The sequence below is a fragment of the Manacus vitellinus genome, unplaced genomic scaffold, assembly GCF_001715985.3.
Source record: "Manacus vitellinus isolate BGI_N305 unplaced genomic scaffold, ASM171598v3 scaffold_1_pilon, whole genome shotgun sequence".
NCBI lineage: Eukaryota > Metazoa > Chordata > Aves > Passeriformes > Pipridae > Manacus > Manacus vitellinus.
In genome coordinates this window covers 34,217,533-34,243,161 of record NW_021939396.1, presented here as the reverse complement: position 1 = coordinate 34,243,161, position 25,629 = coordinate 34,217,533, and the positions used below count along the sequence as shown (strand labels likewise).

Below are 25,629 nucleotides of genomic sequence, written 5' to 3'. Positions count from 1 at the left end.
GTACCTACTCTCTAGCAGCACAAATTAAAGCTTTTCACACTGTATTTCTTTTGTTTCTTTCTCATCAGGAAATTCAAATAATGTTTTCCATGCATATTTAAGCTGCCGTGGAGTTAATGGCATGAATAGTCATTTTAGATTCTTATGTTACAGTTCCTAAAATGAAAACCTTACCAGAAGAAACAGGCACAGTTATAGGCAGGCAATTTTTTTTATCTAGTTTTCAAGGTGGTAACATGTTTACCCCCTGAAGTGTCCAAGCTCCAGAGCAGCCATTGCTCTTATTGTCTTCTCCAGTAACCATATGTACTTCACACCCTGGAAAGGTAAGATCCTGGAGCCCACCAAAACACAAGGGGAAAATTACATCCTGCATCTCATGGCCATGGCAAAATTACATCCTGCATCTCATGGCCATGGCTGCTTGCTCAAAATAGAGAATTTGTTAGGCTTCGGCATGTGGCTGGGGCAGCCCTTCACTCTCCATTGCCCTGCAAAGATAAGGGAAGGGAGTGGATGGCCTCTGCTCATCGCTCCCCCTCCTCCTCAAGGGGTGAAGGCTGCCATGTGTGAGTGAGGAGATCCAGGGCCTCTCTGGCCTCCCCCCCTTCCCCCGGCAGCCGTCACCTGTCCCAGCCTATCCTCCTCTCACGCGCATATATGGGCACGGCAGGACGGCATCTTGTGACGCAGTGCTGCTAAAAACAGCCCCAGCTCCCTCCAGCCCTCGCTTGAACAATGTCCTCCAGCCAGAGCAACCCAGAGAGCCTCTGATCCCAGCACAGCCTTGGACTTATTTCAAGGGAAATTAACCTGGAAACCTCTCCACAAGGCCGTGGTCCCGAGCATATGCCCCTGGAAAAGCTAGGGATGAGCACCTCCCTGAGCTATAAGTCCTTCTCCAAAGAGCAACAAACTATGGACAACCTGGAGAAACAGCTGATCTGCCCCATCTGCTTGGAGATGTTCACCAAGCCCGTAGTCATCCTGCCCTGCCAGCACAACCTCTGTCGGAAATGCGCCAGTGACATCTTCCAGGTAGGTTTCTTCCCACAGAGAGCTCTGCTCCCCAAGCAGCACAGGCTGGAATGAATGGGAAAGCAGGTTTTTTACATGTTTTGGTTGACTGATTTTAACAGTTGGTGATGCGGGAGGGGGAGAGTGATTTAAAGCCAAAGCTGATGTCCCCGGGGACCAGGGATGAGCTAACAGCAGGCGAAAGTGTCACCTGTTCGCTGCGGGGACATGGCCAAGTGTGAGCTGAGGGACTGGCCTCTCACCAGTAGTCACCAGATGCTTTTCCAGGGGTGGTATGTTTGAGCTACCCTCTTATCTGGCATAGTGACAAATGGTTTCCTACCATTTGGTGCTTTTGGAAGAGATTTTCATGATTTTTCATGGCCTTACCCTCCTCTCCTTGTGCTACTTGGCAAGAACAGGCCTCCAACCCCTACCTGCCGACCAGGGGAGGTACAACTGTGGCGTCGGGAGGCCGTTTCCGCTGTCCCTCCTGCAGGCACGAGGTGGTCCTGGACCGACATGGTGTCTATGGGCTGCAGAGGAACCTGCTGGTGGAGAACATCATCGACATCTACAAGCAGGAGTCTACAAGGTAACAAGGGAACGTTGTGTCCTTCAGAGGGGTTTTGACACAAAAGCAGACATGGCTTAGGGGGCTGACCCTTTGGTCTTTCCATTTTGAATGCATGAGGTTGATCTAGTTGTTTTCTCTTTTGGAAGTGTGGAAAAGGATCATGCTGCCATGCCTGCCTGTCTGTTTGCTGTGCAATGAAGTCAGCTCTCACTGAGCACAGAAAACTTATCCAAATAGGTGCTGAGCTTCCCTGAGCTTCCCTTGCAGCAGAACATTGGGCTTATTCACACAAGCAACACTTGCCAGTGCAAGCAAAGTCCTTGAGGTCAGCACAGCTACTCACGTGAATAAGGGAAAAGTAGCTCATATAATTTATTGCAAAAACAGTTCAGACAATTCTTATTTGTCTTTAACCTGTGTGTTCTCATGCTAAAAAAGGAAAGGAATTTCAAATCTCATTAGAAAATCCTGAGGGACAGACAGTGCAAACAAGGAGAAAACTGAAATTCACGCAGAAGGTCGGCTGCATCATAATGTCAAATCAAAACTCAGTAATAAAAAGTCTACATTCCCATCAGCTTGGGATGTGAACTCATGAAATCAAGTCTTATTTAGGAGTCCACAAAAGAAAAGGAATAACCAAAAATAATACGTAGCAGAGCTGCATGGCTATGCGCACGGATCAAGACCTCAGGGCAGAGGAATGGGTTAATCCTAAAAAATAAGGTTACTCCTGAGTGGTAATTTCCTGCATTTGATGTGTAATGAATCCAGCAACAGAAAAATATTTTCTCATCTCTCTTTCCCTCAGATGGGTTGGATGCATGATACCACTGTGGAGAACTTAGTAGGGGGGAAGGTAGGAGGGAGATGATTCTGTCTCTCTGCTCTGCTCTTATGAGACCCCACCTGGAGTAGTGCATCCAGGACTGTGATCCTCAGCACAAGAAAGGCATGGACCTGCTGGAGTGAGTCCAGATGAGGGACCCAAAGACGATCAGAGGGCTAAAGCACCTCTCCTCTGAAGATAGGTTGAGAGAGTTGAAGTTGTACAACCTGGAAAAGAGAAGGCTCTGGGAAGACTTTAGAGCAGCCTTCCAGTACCTAAAGGGGGCAGAGGAGGACAGTCACCGGCAGAGAGAATGTTTTGGAGTCTGATGGTGGCTTTGGCTATTCTCAGCTGTTTGGATCCCTCCAAGAACAGTTGTAGCTGGACATGGGTTGAAGCTTCAAAGCGTTAGAGAGCACGAAGCTGGCTTAAAACTGTTCTTTCGCTGCCCTTTGCGCTCAGTGCCAAGTGAAGGTCATCTACCCCCGTGTGTGTCATTGATACCCAAATATTATTTTAGTCAGGAAAATCTCAGAGGAAATTAATCAGCAAAGCTACGATGATGGACTTGGCTTTTGACCAAATAAACTGGACATGTGTGGCCTCATGTCTTCCTTGGTTTTGCTTTATTTTTCAGCTCACAGTTGTATTTAACTTAAAAAAAAACAAAGAAATACAGCTCCTTTTCCCCATGTAATTCATGAGCAATTGGAACGAAATTCAATTAAACAGAAATGTAAGAATAGATTTAGTAGATTTGTTTAAAATTCCACAGAAATAAAACACGTGATGAATAAAAAGGGAGAATAGAAAAAAAATATATAAACACATATTTTCTTATATATTTGTCCAAATGGTTCATTTACTTAATCCGTTAAGGTGCTCATTTAACCTTCATGTATGTCCTTAGAATGAAAGTTACTGTTAGGATTATGTAGCAGCAGCAATGCATAGCAGCATTATCTAAAGTATTTGGCCCTTTACAGGCCTCAGCTGCTTATCTCCCTCTGCCTAAGATTCCTAGGGCTCCCCTGAGAGTGTGAGTAAGATGGCTTTACCCTGTGCTGTCCCACTGAAACCAAAAAGTCCACGGAAATCAAGTCTTCTCCACTTCCCCCTTTTGTACCTGTCTCTTCCATACTGATGATTGGGGTCTGGCAGAGGTACATAGGAAGAAGGATGAGATGTGATCTTTACCTCCTTGTTTATTCCCAAGACAACCCTTCCTCCTTCATGGGAGCACCCATGATTTTCAGATAAGAACCCCTTCCCCTTGAGTCCTTCTGTGGGTATAATTCACTACAGCTACATGTGCCAGCTGCATCAACTTAGGAGAGTGAGGGGAATTCATTTAGGTAACGAGCCTTTCCTCCTGCTTAGACAAAAATAGCTTACTTCAAAAGTTTTTTGGTGTTTGGAGTTTTTTGTTGGTTTGTTTGGAACTGGAATTTATATTTGAATTAGGGAATTTGTTTTTTTCTAAATAAAAGCTGGGGCAGGCACTGGGCTGTGGGGTTGGGAGGGTCTGCCTGAGCCATCACATGCAGATCTACTGAGTATCACATCATATGGTCCTTTATCCCATTGCTCATCAAATTCCAGCTGATGGCAGCATAGCCTGTCGCCCAATTTAGAATGTATTAGCAACACAAGGAAGAAATCTTCAAGCAGGTGGTGGCTCCTACAAAGCTTTAAAGGATGGCAAAGGACTGAACCCAGTGGAAATTGGGTTGGCTAAAAATTAAACCAATCTTTGAAAGTCTGTAGGCCACTGATCACCTGAACTATCTGAGGAACATCAGGATGCCTGCTGCTACTAGAAAAGGGTAGCAACAGGAGGCTGTGGCTTTTTGTAAAACCTGGCAACCTCTAATGAGCTCGGCTGGCTGTTCCACATCAAAAGGTACTGTGGGCTTTGTTACCAGTTGAATCCTGATCAGGGAGGGTCAAGCACTCTCTGCCTTGCACCTACCAGGGAGAACCCAAGGTACAGTCTGTCCCTTCAGCCCCATAGTGTGCAGCAGGGACCAGGCAGTGTGCTGAGAGTCAACCTGTGTGGGCTCTGTGAAGGCAGTGATGGATGGGCTGTGGGGCTGGGCAGACAGAACTGCCAGAAGCAGCTCTCCCTGACCCCTCCGAGGTCTTAGTTTGAGCTCCCAAGGGAAGATGTGGCTCTCCAAGGCAGACTGTAGAGGTGTCTGGAGATCTCAGACAGGCTGGGCCAGGGAAAGGAGCCCTCTGACCACAGGTCACCAAGAAAGGGAGCTGCAGGAGGAGCCCCACAGGCTGTGCAGTGAAAGAGATGAGGAGTGAGATGACCTGGATCTTCTCCTACTCCCCACGGACACAAAGCCCCAAACTCAGCTGCACCAATTGTTTTCTTGGGCCAGGCATTCATGATACTACTGTAACAGAGTTAGAGGAATCCTTATGTCCACATGAACTTCTATAGTCTTCTCATTTTTCAAGTCCCATTTCTACCCTGGGTATTGGTGGGCTTTTCACTGCTTTTGTTGTGATTGATTTTCAAGGACCACCTCCTCCAAGGTCAAAAATGGTCTATCCCCGTATACAGGAACTCAAGCAATGGTGACAGGGTATCTGCATTGATTAACTGGGAGCTCCTGATAAAAATAGAACTTTGAAAAAGAAGCATAAAAAAGGTGGACAGGTGATTCAGGAAGATTTTGAGACACTGTCCAAGTATGTACAGATGAAGTTAAAAAAACCAAATCTTATTTGGAACTGAATCTGACAAGGGACATGAAGGCTAAAAAGAGCTTAATGAGGTACATCAGCAGCAGAAGGAAGAATGGGAAAAGTGTGAGTTCACTGCTAAATGGAGGAGGGTCTCATGTAACAAAAGCAATGGGAAATGCCAAGATGCTCAATGCCACCTTCGCCTCAAACTTTACTAACAAGTTCAGTCTTCAGGAATCCCAGGACCCTGAGACCAGTGGGAAAGTCTTGAGCAAGGAAGATTTACCTTTGGTGGAGGGGGATCAGGTTAGAGAATATTAAAAAAAAAATTGGAAATTTTTTTGTAGATGCTGATGGGAGGCATCTACAAGTAGTGAGGGAGCTGACTGATGTCATTGCCAGGTCACTCTCAATAATCTTTGAAAGGTTGTGATTATTGGGATAGTTTTCTGGGGTTGGACAGGACTGGAAGAAAACAAATGTTCCTCCAATCTTCAAGGAGTGCAAGTACTAGAATCTGGGGAACTACAGGCTGGTCATCTTCACACTTGTCCCTAGAAAGTATTTCAAGCAAATCCTCCTGGAAACTCTGTTCAAATATGTAAAAGACAAGAAGGTGATTAGAAATGGTTGGTATGGATTTATGAAGAAGAAATCAGCCCAACCAATCTTATAGCCTTTTATGGTGAGATGACTAACTCCATGCATGAGAGGATGTTGTTTATCTAGACTTTAGGCACTGTCTCCTGTGACATCTATATTGGCAAACTGTTGAAATAAGGTCTAGACTGGACAGTGGAGAGTGAACTGGACTGAAAACTGCCTGTACTACCAGACTCAAAGGGTTATGGTGAGCAGTATGAAGTCAGGTGGAGACCAGTCATAAGTGCTGTATGCCCAAGATTGATACCGAGTTTAATAACTAATGACTTTACATAATGTGCCTCATACAGTCATGCAGATTCTCTTCATCCCCTGACCAGCTGCAGACACTAGGTGATGTGATGGTACAGGAAGGGCTACAGCTATCTTAGGATCCTAAGTAAAAACACTATCAAAGTTGGATTCAGGACTACAGCAGGGACCTTTTTGGATTTGAAAAAATCCTGAGGAAAGCACACCTTCTAACTAAACAGCAGTTATGTTCTTAATTAAAGTGTGCTTCTTTATGTGCTCAGCAACTGTGCATTTCCTCACCAAATCAGAGTCACAGAATGACTGAGACTGGAAGGGACCTCTCTCTGGAGGTCATCTGGTCCAAACAACCCCTGCTCAAGCAGGACCACCCAGCGCCGGTTGCCCAGGACCATATCCAAATGGCTTACGAGTATCTCCAAGGATGGAAACTCCACAACCTCCCTGAGAAATCTGTCTCAGTGCTCAGTCACTCTCACAGTAAAAAAGTGTTTCCTGATGTTCAGAAGGAACAGTTTCAGTCTGTGTTTTAGTTTGTGCCTGTTGCCTCTGGTTCTGGCACCGGGCACTATCAGAAAGAGCCTGACTCCATCCTCCTTACACCCTCTGTTCAGGTATTTAGACACTCAAATGTGTTGGTAAGATCAAGGTCATTATTAAGATTCCTCTTAACCTTTTCTTATCCAGGCTGAAAGTTTCAGCTCTCTCAGCCTTTCCTCACAGGAACGCTGCTGTAGACCCCTAATCATCTTCAGGGCCCTTTGCTGGACTCTCTCCAGTATGTCAATATCTCTCATGTACTGGGGAGTCCAGAACTAGACACAGCCAGTACTCCAGGTGTGGCCTTACCAGTCATTACTTACCTGAGAATCCTCCTCTCCATAAAACACACACAACACTCTGCACATTAATGTCCAAACCAAGTTTTAATGGAAAAGAATAAGCCTGTAGCAGTCAAACACAGGCTTTGCATCTCAAAGAGCAGAGTCTAAGAATGAGACCATAAAGCTATCAGAACATTTCAGCAACCTGCCATTTCTTTGGTCACAATCACAGCTGTGGTGAAGCTTTTCTCTTACTAAAGCCATGCTGCAATTTTCCCATCAGCTACTCTTTAATCTTCTCCTCTTTCAGAAGCAATCTCCATTTTAAATTTAGAGATTGTGTTTTGGCCTTTGCTACACCAACATAGACCTAGAGGATCCCCTCTGAAGTCACTGAAGAATGTTGTGCTAAAAATCTCTCCTTTTGCACAGCCTAAAGGAGACTAAATCTGTTTATTTCTAGTCTTCTGACACTGTCTTCAGGGCCCCACTAGTTCAGGGAGTTCTGCCAGGTTTCTTCCAGCTCTCTGCGGCACCTTTGAAGGTTGTCTGCTTCTGGCTGAACTTGCCTGACACCGTCACCTTTTTGCTCTGTGCAATGTGTCTTTCATGCAACTGGCACCACTCCAGTGTCCAATAAAATTCTAGTAGCTTCTGGCTCCGGTCGAGTAAATATTTGCAGGGAGAGACACTATTTCAGGCTTAATTAATCACTTTGAAATTCATTATATTGCCCTCACACATGGGCACTCCCACTGTGCACTATAATGTGAATATATTAGGGGCTGTTTGCAGTCATCTGCAAACAATGTAAAGCATTTTTTATGGAGGAGACCGAATAATATAGGAGTCCTTCAGAAGTGTTCAACTTGTTTTATTCTGGTATATGGTGTTATATTTCAGATTACAGATATTCCTAATGATCCCTTTAAATCCCAGGGCCCTCTTGAATTACAAAAAAAAAAAAAAAGAATGCGTGAGACGTTTTCTTTCTTGCTTTTTTTTAAAATGCATCTAACTGATCACATTCCATTCCCTTCAGAAGAGAAAAATCTGTACTTTATCATTAAAAAATAAATGCCATATCGACTCTACCAAGCTGTATGGAAAAACTCTACTGTAATATAATATAAAATAATGCTTTTTCCATACATTTTTAAGCTTTAATAGAGTGACTGGTTGCCTCCTTGCTACAGACCTCTATAGAATGGCTTTAAAAAATGTTCCCATGTAATTCCACTAAATTCTATAGTTTAGGAAAATATTTTCTATCTAATGATGGAAAGATACATTTCTATGTTTATTGTTCCATTGTTCCATTGTTATATTTATTGTTCCACTTGCTACATCTAAGTCATAGTTCCCCTTCTAAACAGTAGCAGAAGGGGTGTCCTAGTTAGGACAGCTGAGATCAGTTCATCATGGTGGGTGTAACCCAAAACTGTATTCTATAGCCTTCCATGTCATTTCCCAGAAACTAGACTATTGTTGTCAATAGACTATTCGCACCCTCTGCCCATAGAGCCTGACTCCTCAGGCTATAAACTAGGTGTTAAGAGGCCTGTGAGATAGGAGGATGTTTCTGTCCTCACACCCTTTGTGAAACTCCCCGCCCTGAGGGGAGTACCAAGCATTCCTGCCTGAACTGGAGGATATATAATCTTGGAGTTTTGGAACATTTTTCAACCCACTCGTGGGATCCAGAGGACGGCTGCATCTCATCGCTCTCAACCAGACTTAGACCACCACTGGACTGCGATCACCAGTTCTGGCCAGACTGCAGCAGCTCTCCCACCAGCAGGTTCTTCCCCTCTCCCTTTACTTTGGACTCAAACAGGGCCCAAGGAACACCACTTTGTTCATGCCCCAGGGTACTGGGTTATACATTTGGGTTTTTGTGGGTTGAGACCAATTGTTTGTTTGTATTATTGTACTTACTGTATTATTTTAATAAATTGTTATTCTGACTTATAATCTCTCCTTTGAGTTGAGTTCATTCCCCCTGCTGGTTAACTTTTAAACCAGCACAAGGGGATAATGGTTTATGCTGGAAATATTGAACATTGCCACAGTAGAAGTGTCAGCTTTTGGAAGCTTAAACACCCAGACACACTCTCTCTATCAATCTACTGACTCTGTCTTCTGGTGCCACATCATCATACACTCATGTGCTTGACACAGAGGTGCTCAGGGTGTTAAGCCTGAAGCATGACTCAGAAAAGCACCACCCTGCCCACGTGCACCAAACCAGAGGTCTCACTTGCATGGGAACATCAGCCAAGTGGCTCATTTGAAGGAACCTGCAACTAAATTAGTTCCCAAAATAGCAGGTTGTGTAGACTTGTGTGTATACAGCTAAATCGTTTTGGGGAAGGGAAGATCAGGACGGAGCTATGTGGTGACAGTTCCTGGCTTAGCATTCGTGTGTAAGCCAAGCTCTTTGTGATGGGTACAATTGACTATCCTACTATTAAATCGTTTGACACTGTATAAGCTAAACATGGGCCACAAAATTAATTTGTGTGACACCTTTTTTTGGTTGCTGGCCTATATTAAAGGCTTAAGGACCTAGTCCTGTCTGGTATTGATAATCCTGACCAATGTCTCAAAGTTCATCAGCAGAGATACAGAGTTGAGGGCCTAAAGGTTCATCAGTATCTACAACTCTTGCTTCAAACAAGACCCTTCGTAAGAGCTTTGCTGCATTAAGGCCAAGTGCCCAATATTTTGCATGATGAACCAGAAAGAAATTAGGTATGTTTCATATTTCAGACAGTTGTTAGATAACATGCCAATTAAAATACATGAGTAGTCTGAAATCAGGCTTAGTGAGGTTGTTTAAATTTTTAAATATGAGCAAGAGTTTTGTCACACTCCGAGTCTCATTCCTCATTCATATGGGAATCCCCATATGAAGTCATATTGCTATATTGTCATCACTGGGTCAGGACTTAAGCTGTACCACTGTCTATTTAGTCGTACCACAGAGCAGGTTTAAGTCTATGCTGTGTATTCAAGTCAACTTTGGATGCTGCTATTCAAATGTACTGTATTTCATGCTAATACCATAAGTGTTGTCATCAGAAACCCATGAGCACAAAGTTTGTTTTAAACTTTTTTTTCTTTTGCAGACCTGAAAGGAAATGTGACCAGCCAATGTGTGAAGAGCATGAAGATGAGAGAATTAATATCTATTGTTTGAACTGTGAAATGCCCACCTGCTCCTTGTGCAAAGTCTTTGGTGCCCACAAAGACTGTCAAGTTGCTCCTCTCACAAATGTTTACCAGCAGCAGAAGGTAAATATCTTCGAGTATCTCATAGTCCTCCCAGCAACCATCAACAGGAGATTATTCCCATGGGCTTCCTGCGAATTTACAAAAGGGTTTGGGGATGCCTTAGCCACTCCTGTATGTGAGTGAAAGGCTCTTGTAAATCTGCAGGAACTGTTTGGAAACACAGAAAAATAAATTTAGGAGAGATCACACAGAAAGGTATTACATTGTCGCAATTTTTTTATTATAGTGACTAAACATTTTAGAAAGCAATTTGATGTGAAGCTGAGGATCTCTCTTTTGATGTTCCTAACACTTTTTTTTCAGTGCTTTTAGATCAGACAAGTGAGTGGTATGTCCAACACATGAACTGGAAAGAGAACAGACCATTTCAAATCAAGTAGTTATCTATCAGGCACTTTTACATTTAAGCATTCCATTTTTAAGAAAAGTTAAGTGAAAAACCTCTTCCTGCAAGTGAATGCAGGAATATTCAATAGTTGGCAGCACAGGATGTACCTAACATCCTCTGCCCTTGCTGTCACCAGTAAAAGACTTGTTTATTTTTAATACAGTATTAATTTAAAACCTGACTCACTGGGTTATCCTCCTGAGATAAACAGCTCATTTTTCTGGAGGGCCCCAGTGGGGCAAGCAATCAGACAGGCCAAGTTTGCAATCCCAGCCTCCAACTTTGTCACACAGATGTGTGTGTGTAGAAACTACAAATGAGAAATCACTTCAGGAAAGTAGTTACAAACATCCTTTTCAATCAAAATAGGTGGGAGAAGGAGGAGAAGTTTCTTGGACTGAATCCATGCCCCCAGTCACTCCTTTTGCCTGGAGATTTGCAAGCTGTAGTTTTGATACCAGAGTGCCTGTGAGAAGAGGCTGTCATGCCCAAGACGGGAGGGGTAACCTGGAGGCTGCAGGATGTGTGCTTCAAAGGATCCTTTACAAAGCTGTGGAGGCCATGTACACAGTTGTCTCTTACTACAGTGGTGTGCTAAGGGCCCTTTGTCCTCTCCAGCACTTTCCCCAAGTTCCCTAGGGACTAGCATCTCTCTCTCTCCTAAGGATACCTCACAGTCTTCTTCATACCCACACTCATGTCATTTCCTTCCTCCACTCATTTCCCTTGCACCAGTGGCTCAGCCTCCACCTTCTTCTCCTCCTTTTCTCCTTCCCCTCTCACCACAGCCCTAACTCCACTGCTCACATGCCAACGACTCAGTAACAGCCTGGTCCCTCCAGGTCCATGGACTAGCTCTTCTCGTCTCCAAGGCCAAGTGCTACAATCCTCATGGAAATACCATTGTGGTGTGACTAGACCCAGACACTGAAAAAAACAACCCCTTAAGAGACAAAGCCTTTTCTCTCTACAAACCTAATAAAATATTTTGGGTCTGTTGAAACAAGGCTTCAGACAAAAGTATCTAGAAGATTTTCTTAAAACAAAGTGCTTCCTTCTCTCCAGTTTCTTCTGAAATAAAAGTTCCAAAACCCACAGTTTCTTCTCAATTAAAAGTTTAAAAATGTTAATTTTTTCATAGTGTGTTGGGAGAGGAAACAAATGTCAAAGTACTAGCAGGTATCTCATGAGCACATAAAGCTCCAATTTTCCTCAGTTTTGGTGGAAAGACAAGCTAATACCCTGGTATGGCTTATTTGTCTCCTGCTCCCCAATGTTACATGTGCCACCGTTAAGTGGGACAGTATCTAACACCCTCCTGCTTGCTCTCCCCTTACTGCCTAGTCTGAGCTGAGTGATGGCATTGCAGTCCTGGTGGGGAGCAATGACAGAGTGCAAGGAATAGTCACACAGCTGGAGGAGACCTGCAAGACAGTTGAGGTAGGTACCACCTCTTTAAATGCAGCTATTTCAGTGTGAAGTCCGACCTTTTAAACTTCTGGTAATAACCATGCTTTAACAGACCTCACTTTACCCAAATACATTCCCACATTGTGTCACTAAACCATTACTTGTGGCTTTGTACATTATCAAGATGTACTACCTCAACCAACATCCTGCTCAGCGCCTCTGACATTGGCCATTGGTGGAGGATAAAGAGTAAGGCTGGATCATATCAGCACGTCTTGCTCAACATTCTTAGTGGAATAGGATATCACTGAAGTTAAAAGCAGATCCAGTAAAATGCCATCAACTCCCAGCTCATTTAACAGTTCTAGAGCCATAAATGACCAGCATTAGACTGAAGCCTGACTGGTCCTGTGAACAAAGCCTTATTCTATGCCAGAGAGTAGGCACAGCATGGCTCACAGGTATGTCTGAGCTCTGTATTGCTTTGCCTTCTGCACAGAAGTAGTGTTTTAATATACTTACATTGTCCTTTAAGGAGTCTTGTTTTAGTGCTTATGGGAGGGAACAGTTTGGATTCTTACTGGATTTTCTGATAGAGTCCTCATTCTGAAAGAGCTAGAATTAGTTTTGTGTCATTCAAGAGCAGAAGTGGCTTTCATTTCCTCCGAGAGGAGTATCAACTTTAACCAGTTTGAGCATCACAGAGCAATAGGCTGAAAGGAGCTCGTATGAATTGATTTTGTGGTCAGTTTGATGAAGCATCTAGTGAAGGAACCACATCCCTCTCAGCCCAATTAGAATTATATTGACCCCTCAGAGCTGGAGCAGAAAAGGGAAATGGTAGAGAAAAAGAAGTTAATCCAAAATGTATAGATTCTAATTGGTAAGAAAAATTGATTACACAACCTATGTACACAATCACCCAAGGCTCCTGTTTCCTCCGAGTAAGGAAGAACAAAAATTGTCCAAGTCTGGTTTAAAGAACATAAAACTGTTAGCCCAAGTAAATCATAGAGCACGTTAGTGGCAGTCAAAACTTTGTAATCAGGAAGGATTCACATTGCAAGGATGAAACTGGCTGCTATCAGGACTTTGCAGACAGAAACAAGCTTTTCAAGTAGGTTAACTGCAGAAATTTGAATGATACAAAAGTAAAAGCTTGCACTCATTTAAGCTGAACTAGCTGAACCAGAAACGAAGCTTCAAACATCTAGTATGAAGTATGGAGAAAATATTGTGCTAAAAATACCTTGAGAAACACAGCAGTGTCTGGAACTAGCTTCCTCAGAGTCATCTACTAGTTTAAAGTCTAACCTTTAAAGGGAAACCCCAAAGAAAATGCAGCCATTTTACCTTCAGATGTTTTAGCAGGTTTTTCACCTTCAAAGCCAAAGATTGCACAAAATAGGTCTCAGAGTTTACCTTGGCACTTCCATGTTATATTTCAAGCAAATCACATTTCCTGCCATACAAGAGCTTTGTCTGAATTGACATCAGTTTGTCCTTGAAGATAAAAAGCTACAGCTGGAACTGAGAAATGTTCACACACGGAAATAATGCTTATAATCCAGGATTGTCTCTTCTCTCTGCTTAACACTTGGCAGAGAGCAATAAATATCTACTTTAGCAGAAAATACACGATCATTTTCTTTTTAGATGGAGTAAGTAATAGCCTATAGTTCTATATTTAGCTATTGCTCTTATCCAAACCTAAAAAAACCAGAAAAACAAGAAAACCAAAAAGTTGATCAATACTTGTATAGCTTTTAACTGATTGAAAGGTAGACCAAATCCATATATTATGCTGAAAATTGAGAAAGGAATATAAAATGCTAAAAGCTGGAAAACTGTAATAAATAATTAAGTACTGTTTAGCCCTGTAAATGATATGAGTAAAATAAAGAAGGAAAAATTACAGTGTTTCTTTCAAATGCTAATAGCATAGGCCAGTCAGCAGAGATCCTTTGGAACAAGCAGTGAGACTCATGCTCAGTAGCAAGGACTCCTTTCTTTTTGCTGTATCTGTGCTTTAAAAAAAAACATAAAGGCTGGGAACTTTTTAGAATGTAAAGTCATGTATTTGTTAACCTTCTTCATTACACAGAATCTGATTAGGGTAATTCCGTCATGCAGAGACTTTGTATGGGAACATTTTATGCAGAAAGATAATATTTCAGAAATATTTCAGCATTTGCAGTTAGGAATCTGCTTTGCACTCTCACTCTGGAGATTCACAACTCTGTAATATCTGCTGGCAGTAAATATTATATATTAGAGCTTAGAGATAGGGAAGGATCTCTCAGAGCACCCTGCTATCACTTGCTTGCTCTTCTTCCTCTAACATTTGTCCTGTGTCAAATGACAAAGATAGCACACACCTGTCTTGAAATCAAGGTTGTTTTACAAGTGATCTGAATGACATTTCACAAGGAGAAAGCTAGGAGAGAGTGAAAGAAGAGAATTATTTGAGGTCAAAACAATAGAATGACACCTAGGAACAATGACTCACTTGGCTTGAAAACTTCCTTAACCCCACCCTATAATTACATTAATCAGGAATTTCTGGAAAGTGGTAAGAACCTCCAGAAGGGCAGGAAAAGCCTGCACCCCCTGCAAGGAATTTTAAATTGGGACTGCCTGTTTAGCCTAGCCTTTCTCATTGGGAAGCAGGGGTGGATATTTGGTTCAATGCAACAAGATGTTTATTCACTCCCTAAGCCCCTAAACCTAGACAGTGATTTTTGGCCAAATGTACATCCTCAGAAGTCTTTCTTCTTTGAACAATACCGAGCAGATTGTCACCACTCATAGGAATGAGCTCTGACTGAAAGGCAAGAACAAAGTGGGATTCTATCTGGCTAAGTGCTATGAATAATCAGTATTATCACTTCCAAAAGTACTGTGAGACTGTTAATAATCCTGTGCTGCCAGGATCTCAGCATTATGCCCCAAGGGACAAAGATGAGGAATTGATTCAGCCTCAGTTCCTAGAAAAGAGATTTAAATAATCACCACCATTCACAACCAGGTATAACCACAATAAGGGTATGCCCTGGGGCACAGAGGTTTCTCAAGCACTTGGGTTTGGTAGACTTCAGACGTTATACATAACCTGTCTTCCATTTCCTCCCTATAAATCCTCCCTTACAAGTGCAGTTTGTGCTCTTTAGAGAGTGCTCAATGCAGCAGTCATCAAACCCATCCTCCTTACTGGTGAAATATGCTGTTGTCTGGTTGGAAGGACAATAAAAATGTCTCAAAAAAAAGATGTGAAAATCGGTGCCTGAACTTAGGGTTGGAACCTGATTCCTCTTTCTTTCCTTTGTGTTTCTGTCACACACCATTTTCTTCACAGAACTTCTACTTCTTTCAGTGCACAGTAAATGGAATATAACGGACTCCTATTGTCCAAATAGAGTCTTAGAGAGCATATGTGAGAATCAAGCCCAGCCACGGTTGTTCCAGGCACTCAGAAGAAAAATAAAATTCTCCAGAGCTGATTTGAGATGACCACTCCTTTTAAAACCATTCTGTTCACGCAAAGGAACCCACTTCTAATACGGTGGGGGCTTTTACTTTTTCTGCAGACTTTGATGTATCACTGCAGACATCACAAATACCTTTTACACTTTTTAGCAGACTGACAAGTTATACAATAACCTGTTTGGGGGCTTTCAGTGGCTTGAAATTCATAGTTTGAGAACAGTTTTTGAACTTTTGTTCCAATAGCTTGGACTTTGAAAATTATAAAAGTCTCTGGGGTCATTCAGAATCCTTTGCGCTGTTCAGAAAGAGGAATTTCTTTGATGAAAATGCTTCCAAGTAACTATAAAAATAGAAACTCTTTTAAGAACATAACATGTTTAACATAAACCAAATGATTCACAGGAATGCTGCAGACGACAAAAAGAACAGTTGTGCGAAAAATTTGATTATCTCTACTCTGTATTGGAAGAAAGGAAAAATGAGATGACACAAATAATCACTAGAACCCAAGAGGAGAAACTGGAACACGTCCGCTCCCTGATGAAGAAGTATGCGGATCATTTGGAAGCTGTGTCAAAACTGGTTGAATCAGGAATCCAGTTCATGGAAGAACCAGAAATGGCCGTGTTTTTGCAGGTATAAAGTCTATAAATAGAGATACAACAAGAATGATAGGTTTATTGATACACTATTTAAGCATTTCTCAATTTTAGACCCATTCAGAGTTTGGTTATCTTTAAGTGAACAGTTATATGAACTCATTTTGTAAACATTTGAATCAGCTCAGACAAACATCTAGTCTTCTTGTGAAAAGTATCCAAATCTAGAACATGAGTATTTGCTATTTGCACCAAAATATACTGTCCCGCGAATGAATTTCTGATCCCAGAGAAGAAACAGGAATTTAAACATTTTCCAACAAATCTTTATTTTTCCATTAATATCATGGTGTTCATTTGCACATGAATTTCTGTGAATTATAGGTTTCATTTGCATATTGACAAAGTGATTAATGTTTCAAGAACTAAATATTTATGGTTTAAGTTACATTTTTATACCTTCGTTTAACTTTTTTCTTCTGTTTTCTTACTATAAACTTAGGAGAGATGAGTAGGAAACCGCTAGCAACCTGTCCACTAAATTCATTGGTGTAGAATTTCTGTCTTGCAAGTTTACAATTCCTCTATATTAGAAGCTGGAAGGGTGTCTTCTACAAAACAAAACAAAAACTCCAAACTAACAAAAAGAAACCAAACCCCAAAACAAACCAACACAAACTCCGCTTCTTTTTGTCAAAGAATTGCCTTTGAAGAGTACAATAATCTCTCAAGACAAACAGAATTTTGTCCCTCCAGAAGTATGTCCTTATGGATAGTCAAAGATATAGTTACTATGACTAAAGACGGTAATGGAACAATTGCTTTTCACCACAAGCACACCAAAAAAAGAGGAAAAGTATTTCCATTTTGTTTCTTTTTAACAATTGTACGTATTTCCCATGATATTCAGATTTTAATTAAAAAGTCTTCAACTAACTAAAAGGTTTACTCAGCTGTATACTAACTACCATCCAAATTTGATCTCATTCATAGACGTCGTGGCTGTCATTAATGAGATCCATATTAGTGCATTTAGAAGTAGCCAGTGTAAGAATTAGATCTCAATGCATAAAGTCTCTGAAAAAATGGAACCATTTAAGAAGTCACTTATTTCCTTTTTGTTTTCACAGAATGCCAAAACATTGCTACAAAAGTAAGTATTTAAACTTTAGACTCTTATTCTTTATAATCAATTACAAATCATAAATTTATCTGCAAATCCAAATGGCAATAACCAATTTCTCTGTTTTAGAATTACTGAAGCTTCTAAAGGATTTCAAATGGAAAAAATAGAGGATGGGTATGAAATTATGAATCAATTCACAGTGAACCTCAGTAGAGAAGAAAAGATAATACGAGAAATTGATTTTGACAGAGGTATGTCACTTATTTCACCAAAATTGCTTTCTTAATTTGCAGCTGTGTGTGATTACACAATGATACAGAGTAGGAAACCTTGAATTGGATATTTCTCTCCATCCTGAAATGTAACCAGAGCATTTTGTATCAATTGTAATCAGGAGCAAAAATCCATCACGGTTAAAAAAAAACCAAAACATAACCTGTTGGCACCATTAATGTTATCTTGGCACAAAGGCAATGGTATGACCAAGTTTGACATCCCCTGGTTTTAGGGATGTTGGTATCCCAAACCTCCAGTCATGTGTTGCAAAGCACTGGCCTGGTAAATGTTTATGATGACAGGTTCAGTGGTGTTTAATACCTAGAATTGGAAGAGGGGCTTTTTTCCTGGCAGATCGTGCCACATCCTGGGTATCCTCTCCCCAGAAAGTGCAGGGCCATGCTGCACACCCCTCATGAGGATAACTGCATTGGCAGGAGTTTCTGTACTCCTTCACATGGAAAGGGGCAGCTTTAGGTTTTAACCAACAGGTGTGTTCAGTTTCTTCCCTTCCACAAAGCACCTGCTGGCAGCCTTATGGCAGTGCCCAGTCCAGGCTGGTGGAAGCAGGTTCCTCACCAATACCTTCTCTGCCAGGCAGCAGATTATCAGTGGCTTTGCAATGCAATTGCAAGTGGCTTTTTAATTACACAGAAACTGTAGCCATCTTCACATGGTGCTCAACCCTGTCTTTTTACACATGTCCTATCAGAGGAGGAGAGAGAAGAAGAGGAGGGCACAGAGGATGGTGAAGGTTTGGATGAAGTCCACACAGAGTCATCTGGAGAGGAGGGAGAGGAGGAAGAGGTGGAGGAGGAAGAGGCTGAGAGAGCATCACAGCCACCTCAGCAAGACCCTAAACTGCAGAGTGCAGCAGGAGAGCCCCTGGCTGAACCCACTCCAGTGTCACTACCTGCTGCCCCAGCTGGTCAGGTGAGTGTCTTTCCTTCCCTGCCAGCTATGCTGAGTGTGCATGGCAGAGCAAGAAAATGCTCCCCTATGGCCTGTAGGCACTATAGGTCAGGAGCAGGCTAAGGGAATCAATGCACTGGAGAGCAAAATTGTTTATTGCCCTTGTACACATATATGCAGCTTTACCCTGTCCTCTCGACCTGCATATATATATATCACTTGGTAGGCAAAAAATTAGCTGCTAGATAAATTAAGATATGTATGGGATACATAAGTTATAAATAAAAGTGATTCTATTTGGGAGTTAATTGTGTTACAATGGACATTCTGCTGTGGTTTAACTCAGACTAACTGTTGTAAATGGGACAGTTGTTAAAATATTTATACTAAGAGAAGTTGGCATTCCCCCTGGATTTAGTGAGCTTTCCACCATCAATTTTTAGATGGTGGAAATCTAAATCTCTAATCTGTTTTCTGTGAACGATGTTTGCTGCCTTCTGCTCTGGACATCTTAGGTATATGTCTAGGTGGATGCAGGAATATCATACACCAAAGAGGAGAGGTAACTGCCTTTTACAATCTAGCAGCAAACAGGCTCAGGGTGTGAATATTTTAGGCCAGTACTTTTTCTTAGGGAATGTGATTAGAATAAGAGCATAATTGCCACATATTCTAAAATACCTACATTATAAATATACTTAATGTGCTACTTTAGCTTGCCTTGCATACAATTAATTGGCAAATTCTCCTCTTATGCAATTCACCCAGTGAAGTTGCTGAGTGATAAAGGCTGCTGTGAAGATATTTGAGGAGGCCAATATGAAATCAAGAAAACACATAAAGGATCTTTGATTGTAGCAAGCCTACCACATAAAATATGGGAAAACAAATACTATAGACTCATTCTTGCTTTGATCTAAAAACATGTGTGTGTTTTCACCAGTTGTGTGAAGATGCTCTTAAATGAGGTTTTATTGATTTAACCAAATTTTGTCTTTTCAGGATTTGCACTGGCTTAACCAAACTTATGTTCCTAAACTGATGTAGGGTTTTAGGCAAACAAGAACAAGACATAAGAAATTCTGCCCAATAACATGAATTATCTCACTTCTAAGTGCTAAAGGTTAAAATGAGAAAGGTACAGCATGCTGCTCTAGCAATTGTAAAGTGCCATTAGGAGATGGTCAGATGTGGAATCAGACATGGCATGTAGGTGTTATGGTGTGAGAGATATCTGTATTTCAGCTTTTGCCTTCTGGTGTAAGAAAAGCAGAAATGCTGTGGGGACAGCAGGTAGCACGTGTGGGAACCCCAAGAACTTGATGCATGTAGAGAGGTGCAGTTCAGATGGCTGTTCCTCTTCCTGGCAGAGCAACTGTGCTCGGCTTATAGCATTGATGGCAAGGCTGGTGGGCAAGTGTTTCTCTCCAGTGTCTTTGCATTCACCTTGTTCTGACTTCTCCTATAATACTCATTGGTAAAGGTGTTGTTCTTAACATAAAACCCAACAAGCCATTTGAAAGTACCTACACCAGCCACGAATGGCTGGTATGGGTTTATGAGGTTCTTATGCAGAATTTCCTGTGTTTTTAGAGTTGAATTGGGCATTTATCTTAATTAAAGAACCTCTTTTTCACTCTATTCTCAGTCAGCCCTCCCCTCCCTGCTAGTTCTACCCTCCTGTTCTATTTTTCTAATTTATTTTCTTTCCCTTGTCTGTGTTATTCAAGTGATAGTTGCTTTTGCTTTGCATTTCGATTGCAATTCTTTCAGACCATATACTAGGACAAATCTATGCCTTGCAGTGATATGTAACAAACACAACACACAGAACAATTTGACTGCAGCAGGAAAGGTAACGTGGTGCACTCTGCTTGTTCTTCTCTTTATCTGTCCTGATTAAGGATGTGGTTGTGACACCAGGTGGTTCTCAGCAGACCCCAGAATCTGACACTCAAATGCCAGCCACAGCAGAAACCACGGATCCCTTGTTTTACCCTAGCTGGTATAAGTCTCAGTCACGGCAACCAAGCAGTCCAAGCTCAACCCCAGTGAGTGGGCTGGGGAAAGTAGGGAGTCCTGTTTCTCTGGAAACAAGTGCAAAGAAGTCAGAAGCCCCAACAGCAGCAACAGAAGAGGAGAGTGCACCAGGGAATAGTAAGGAAAGTAATGCCACTGCAGCAACATCCAAGGTCAGTGCTTCCAATGTCACCCCAGAGGGCTGTGACACGCAGCAAGGCGGGAACAGCAATTGTTAAGGAAAATGTGGCTTCATTTTCCTCCGCATGCTAAAGAATGAGAATAATTTAAAAAACACGTGAACAGTGTAAACTGTCATTCCAGCAAGTCTGCTGGATTTGTAGATGGTTTCAATATGCGACAGGCTGACTCCTGAGCTTCAGAGCAGCATGTTGATGGTTGCTTGTGCTTAACTGCCGGTGCACCTCGCTGGTGAGAGCTGTTATCCAAGCTGCTCACACACAGTGACTCAGGAGCTGTTGGAGAGGCTGACAAAGCCTCTGTGCATCAGATATTTGCATGTGTTGGTAGCCAAGAAGTCCTGTGCATGAGATTACTCTCGTCACCTGTTGAAAGCCCGTGCACATGCCATCCTACAGTGGCTGGTTGAGCAGCTATGGCCTGGCTTTGCCTTCCACAGCTCCGTGGCTGCACCTGAAGTGCACAGCTTCCCCTTGTAAACACGAAGCTATGCAGACACTCAGAACCTCCTTGTGTGTTTGATTGCCTCTCAATAAGCAGTGTGATTTCCTGGGTTCAGATGTGTGTCTCCAAAGATTTTTGAGACCTGAATAAGGGAGATCATGAAGATAATACATCCCAGTTCAATGTTAGACTGCCAGAAGCAAGAGACTGATGTGTGGAGTACAGCAGGAGGTTTTCCTTAATTTTACAATGTTAGTGTTGGTATGACCTGAATTTGAATATTCCTCCTTCTGCACCTGTATACAAATTCCACATGGGCCAAAGATACAGGCAACAGAGCTGAGGGAGCTGTGCAAGAATTTGCAGATTTGCACAGTACACCAGCTCCTGCTCCAGTGCCTGGTTACCAGCCCATGAGCAGCACTCTCTAAATCAAACCATCCCCATTTACAGACTCATGCTGCACATTTTAACAAAGCAGTTACCTAGTGCAACAAGAGATTATGTATGTGTGTGAGAAAGCACAAGTGAGTAGTATTTCATGCTGTTTCCTTTAAAGTTGGAGTTGACTATATAGCAAACATAAGCAGGCCTACCATATTAAACAATCATGTGCAAGGCAAAAAGTTAGGAGAAGGAGTTCACAGAGATCTGATAAAAGAGGCTGGATACCTCTAATTTGCTTGCTATCACTGGACATCATCTAGCTAGAGGTTTCAGTCAGTGACACTTGAATTTAGAGGCTGAAGGATTCTCACTGACTTCACTCACTTTCTTAACAAAAGCACCATTTGGCCACCAAATTTCAGTAGCTATTTTTCAAGTCAGGGCTTGATTTGAGAATATTTGAGTGGAATTTGTACGGAAAAGAAACCACTTTAAAATTCTCAAATCTTCTATGACCTTATCTTCTTAAGTATATTCCAAATGAACTAGCAAAAGCAGGTAAATCCACAGTGAAATTTATTGCTGCTGTTCCTTCCTATCAGTTCCACTGATGACCAGGCAGCCAATCCTCACCATGGGCAGGTAAAATCTGTACTAGATTAATTTCCTGGAAGTTTGCTTGACTGTGATCTGCTTCCCTCAGTCCTAACTTACATCAAGCAAAGGAACAACACTTGCATGTGGTGTGGGCAGCTGTCTGGAAAACAGCAGTAGTCTGGTACCTGGTTCTCTTCATTGTTGTAAACCAAGAGTGAAAACAGGCACACGGGAAAGATGTCAGTTCCCATTGGCATGTGAGTTTGGGAGTGCTGCGTTTTGATATCTTCCCAGACCACACGTGATCCTGACATTTTGGGAGGAGGAGGATGTTGAGAAGAGTAGTGCATGGTTCTGGTGATGTGAGGAGGAAGGACACAGGGGAAAGAGCTGAGAATGGGGTTACCCCTGGGCTGGAGACAGAAGGAGGGATAGGAAAGCTCAGGAAGCAGAAAGGTGCAAAGTGTGCTCTAGAATAGAGTGACCAAGTGATGGTGATGCCATGAAATGATGCTGTGGTCAGATTTATGGATCTGAGCTGAGAAAGTGTCTGTGTCATGAAGAAAATGGTTGCTGTTTTGTAGCAGTGATAATTTTTAAGTACTTGAACTTCATATTTTCCCTGCATGTGATTTTACACAACCCACTTGAAATGCTGTATTCCTTTATTTTGCTTAAACCCCCAGATGATGTTCTCCACTGTTTTTACTCCTTTTAGGAGTAAAATCAGGTATATAATGGAAAAGTGCTGTGGAAACAGAGCTTTTTCACTGAACGTAGTGATAATGACTAGTTTGTGTCATGACAACACTGGTGAAGCACTCTTCTTATTTTCTCACAGGAGTTAGCATTCTGCATAACACTTTTGGCATTTCTTATCATACTACATCATCTTTGGAATCTGATTCAATACATTTGTACTTTCATGGGTAGGAAATATTTCATTTTACCATTAACTAACAGTTCAAATAGTGTATCTGATGATGTTTTACATGGCTTTAAAGGATTTTTCCCTTTCTTACCATCCAAAAAACATCATGCTAGTTCACAATACAAACTGCCTAAAACATTTCTTCCTCGCTCCTTTAAAATGCCACCCTTCAGCTTACTCCTGCATGGTTAAACACTGCATCTCCCTGATTCAAAATAAGAAAAGAGACATTTACACCCTCAGATATATGGGCTTATATTTCAGTTGCTGTTCAGGTGACCAGCAGGATGGAGAAACTGTTGGTTGACAGATGTGAAGAGCACCAACCTTGTTCGGTCCAATACGGGAGAAAGAGCTAAAGATTAATGGTTGTCATCAGAGAGGTAAAGGTCAGGAAAAACAAATCCACTGAATAATCCTGCTACCAGGATTCCCACTGCAAGTAAATCACCGATGCTACGTCAGAGGGTGGCTCAAGCCCTGGTCTCCAGACATTTCCATGGAGAGAGTGGAGAGTGTCCCCTCACACCCCATCTCACACAGCACACCCCACATCCTCTTCAGGTCCCTTTTTCAGCAAAGGCTTTCAAAGCTCTCTCTACATGGAGTACCAATCACAGCCCTGAAATGGAGGCCCATGTATTTGCAAGGATCCCAACCCATTTAGACAAAGGCTTTTTTTTTCCTTAGGTTACATTACACAAAGAGCTGAAATAACTGCAAGATCAAGGACTAAGAATTTCACTACCAAGTGAAGTTGTCCCAAAGGCAAATTTGAATTACATTTAAATGTAATTTAAACCTTAATTATTCCATAACATTGCTTCTGGAGTAGCCTCTTTTTCTGGTAGATGCTGTCCGTCCAAATTCACATCCCTCTTAGGTAAGGCATATGAATGCATTCGATTTCCAAAGTGATATGAATGATGTGCAGAGAATTCTGTGTTACCTTTGGGGCATTTAATCTTATTTACTGGAGGCCAAAGACCTCTGACAGAAACAAGAGTAGTTACCTGTGAGTATTTGCTCTAATGACAGACAGATTCAATTATTATTTATTCTTCAAAACAAAAATGCTTGGTGTTCCCTGCTTACTTTCTGCACTGTGTTCTAAGCACTGAACATGATATGGTTTATCTATGAAAATTGATTATTATTCAGCTTTTATGTGCAGAATTTCCAGCACTATGACTGAAAAATATATCTCTCCGTAAAAAAAAAAAGGGGGGGAGAGTGGAGAAACTATCACCTACACTTTAGTTGCATAAGTTATGCAAAAAGATGCACTGTCTGGCAGTAATTTGAATTTGAAAAGCATCAGACACTGTGAATCTCAATTAAATTTATGGATCATAGTTTAATTTTCATTTATTTGTGTTTGGTTTTGAAAATTTGTTGTAATATTACAAGAGAACATAGAGCTTGTTTGTACTCCTGGGAAATCAGGCATGCGAATAGCATCATGCTCTTTCTTCCCCCTCTTTCTTTTTTTAATTCAAAATACCTTTTGAAATTAAAAATAGATAAATGCGGAAAGCTCTCACTTCTACCATTGAGACCTCTTCCTATGTGGTCTCCAGTGGCATCTTTATGATTTATATAACAATGAAATAGAAAGGAGGTGAAGAAAAAAGGCATTTTGGTCTCAGATTCTATTTGCATAAAAATTATTTTCTTGTCCATGTATAGTGAAGTGGCTGTTTAGACAGTTTATGTGTCTTTATCTTTCATGTGAGAGATCAGGTCACAGCCCTTGTTCCTTTGTGTAATAGGCCCCTGAAAGTAAAACAACAAAATTACTTTGAATAGCTGTAATAATAATTTATAGTTATAATATAAATCTGTGTGATTGTCATCATAAGACCAGCATATAATTTATTTTCAACCTATTTTAGTAGAATACACGGGAGGGATTTCCTTTTTTTTCAGCAGCAAAGAGAGATCAGCTCCCCTATTAAATTCCCAACATTCACTTTATTTATCAGTTGTTTCTCTAAGAAATTGTATTGATGCATCTATAAATTCCCCCCAGGGTACAGGAGGTTATATCAGCAGGGATAAGGCAACAGGAGTTGCAGCTCACAGGTGTACAGGTTGTTTGGTCTAAGAAGGGACAGAAGGAGATGATTCAGCATAAACAAAATAGATAGCTCCGCACTAGAGAGCCACATCCTGCTTCAGGGAGTGCCTAAGTCAGAAGTGTAGTCACCACGGGCTGCTCCTGCCTCTGACAGAGAGTGAGAGGCATCTCCAGTAAGGAAGAGTTCACCAACTGCTGCTGGCTCACACTTGGCACCTCTTCAATCTGCCTGCTGAGTGTGAGGTGACATTGTTCCTAACCAGGTGCCTCTGCTCAGTGTCTGAAGTTGGGGGGGGTCTGAGCCCCTGCAAGTGACAACCAGGAGCAAATGATTAAAACACAGGGAGCAGGAATAGTGTCAATGAACTGCCTTGCCACTACGGGGTGTAATGTATTAGTGGAGGGTGATATAGACATTATGAAGCAGCCCTTTCCGATGCACGAGAAACGGATCTTGGAGTCCTGCAGTTTTTCCTAATCATAATTTGTTGGCAACATCTCTCATGTAGTAATGCCATATAAATTTGTAAATTTGTGAGAGCTTATGAAAGATTTGTGTTCACCTGGGTCTGTGGTCACCCAGTTAATTCCACCTAAGATGAAGTACTGGATGC

General features: G+C 41.7%; 1 protein-coding gene across 3 annotated transcripts in view; it reads left to right on the top strand.

Annotated features, from left to right (window-relative positions):
• The first annotated feature begins 742 nt into the window (after window positions 1–742).
• Window positions 743–25,629, top strand: part of TRIM55 (tripartite motif containing 55) — a 34,994-nt gene continuing 10,107 nt past the window's right edge. The window contains exons 1-10 of one of the 3 annotated variants that reach the window (XM_018079804.2): window positions 743–1,038; window positions 1,440–1,612; window positions 9,994–10,159; window positions 11,892–11,987; window positions 15,846–16,079; window positions 17,173–17,195; window positions 17,295–17,419; window positions 18,157–18,377; window positions 20,261–20,548; window positions 22,846–22,933. In XM_018079804.2, coding sequence (XP_017935293.1) covers window positions 850–1,038; window positions 1,440–1,612; window positions 9,994–10,159; window positions 11,892–11,987; window positions 15,846–16,079; window positions 17,173–17,195; window positions 17,295–17,419; window positions 18,157–18,377; window positions 20,261–20,548; window positions 22,846–22,933 — 1,603 coding nt within the window. In that variant the 5' untranslated portion in view covers window positions 743–849. The remainder of the gene's footprint in view (window positions 1,039–1,439; window positions 1,613–9,993; window positions 10,160–11,891; window positions 11,988–15,845; window positions 16,080–17,172; window positions 17,196–17,294; window positions 17,420–18,156; window positions 18,378–20,260; window positions 20,549–22,845; window positions 22,934–25,629) is intronic. The other 2 variants (XM_008932168.3, XM_018079797.2) reach the window with 2 other exon arrangements.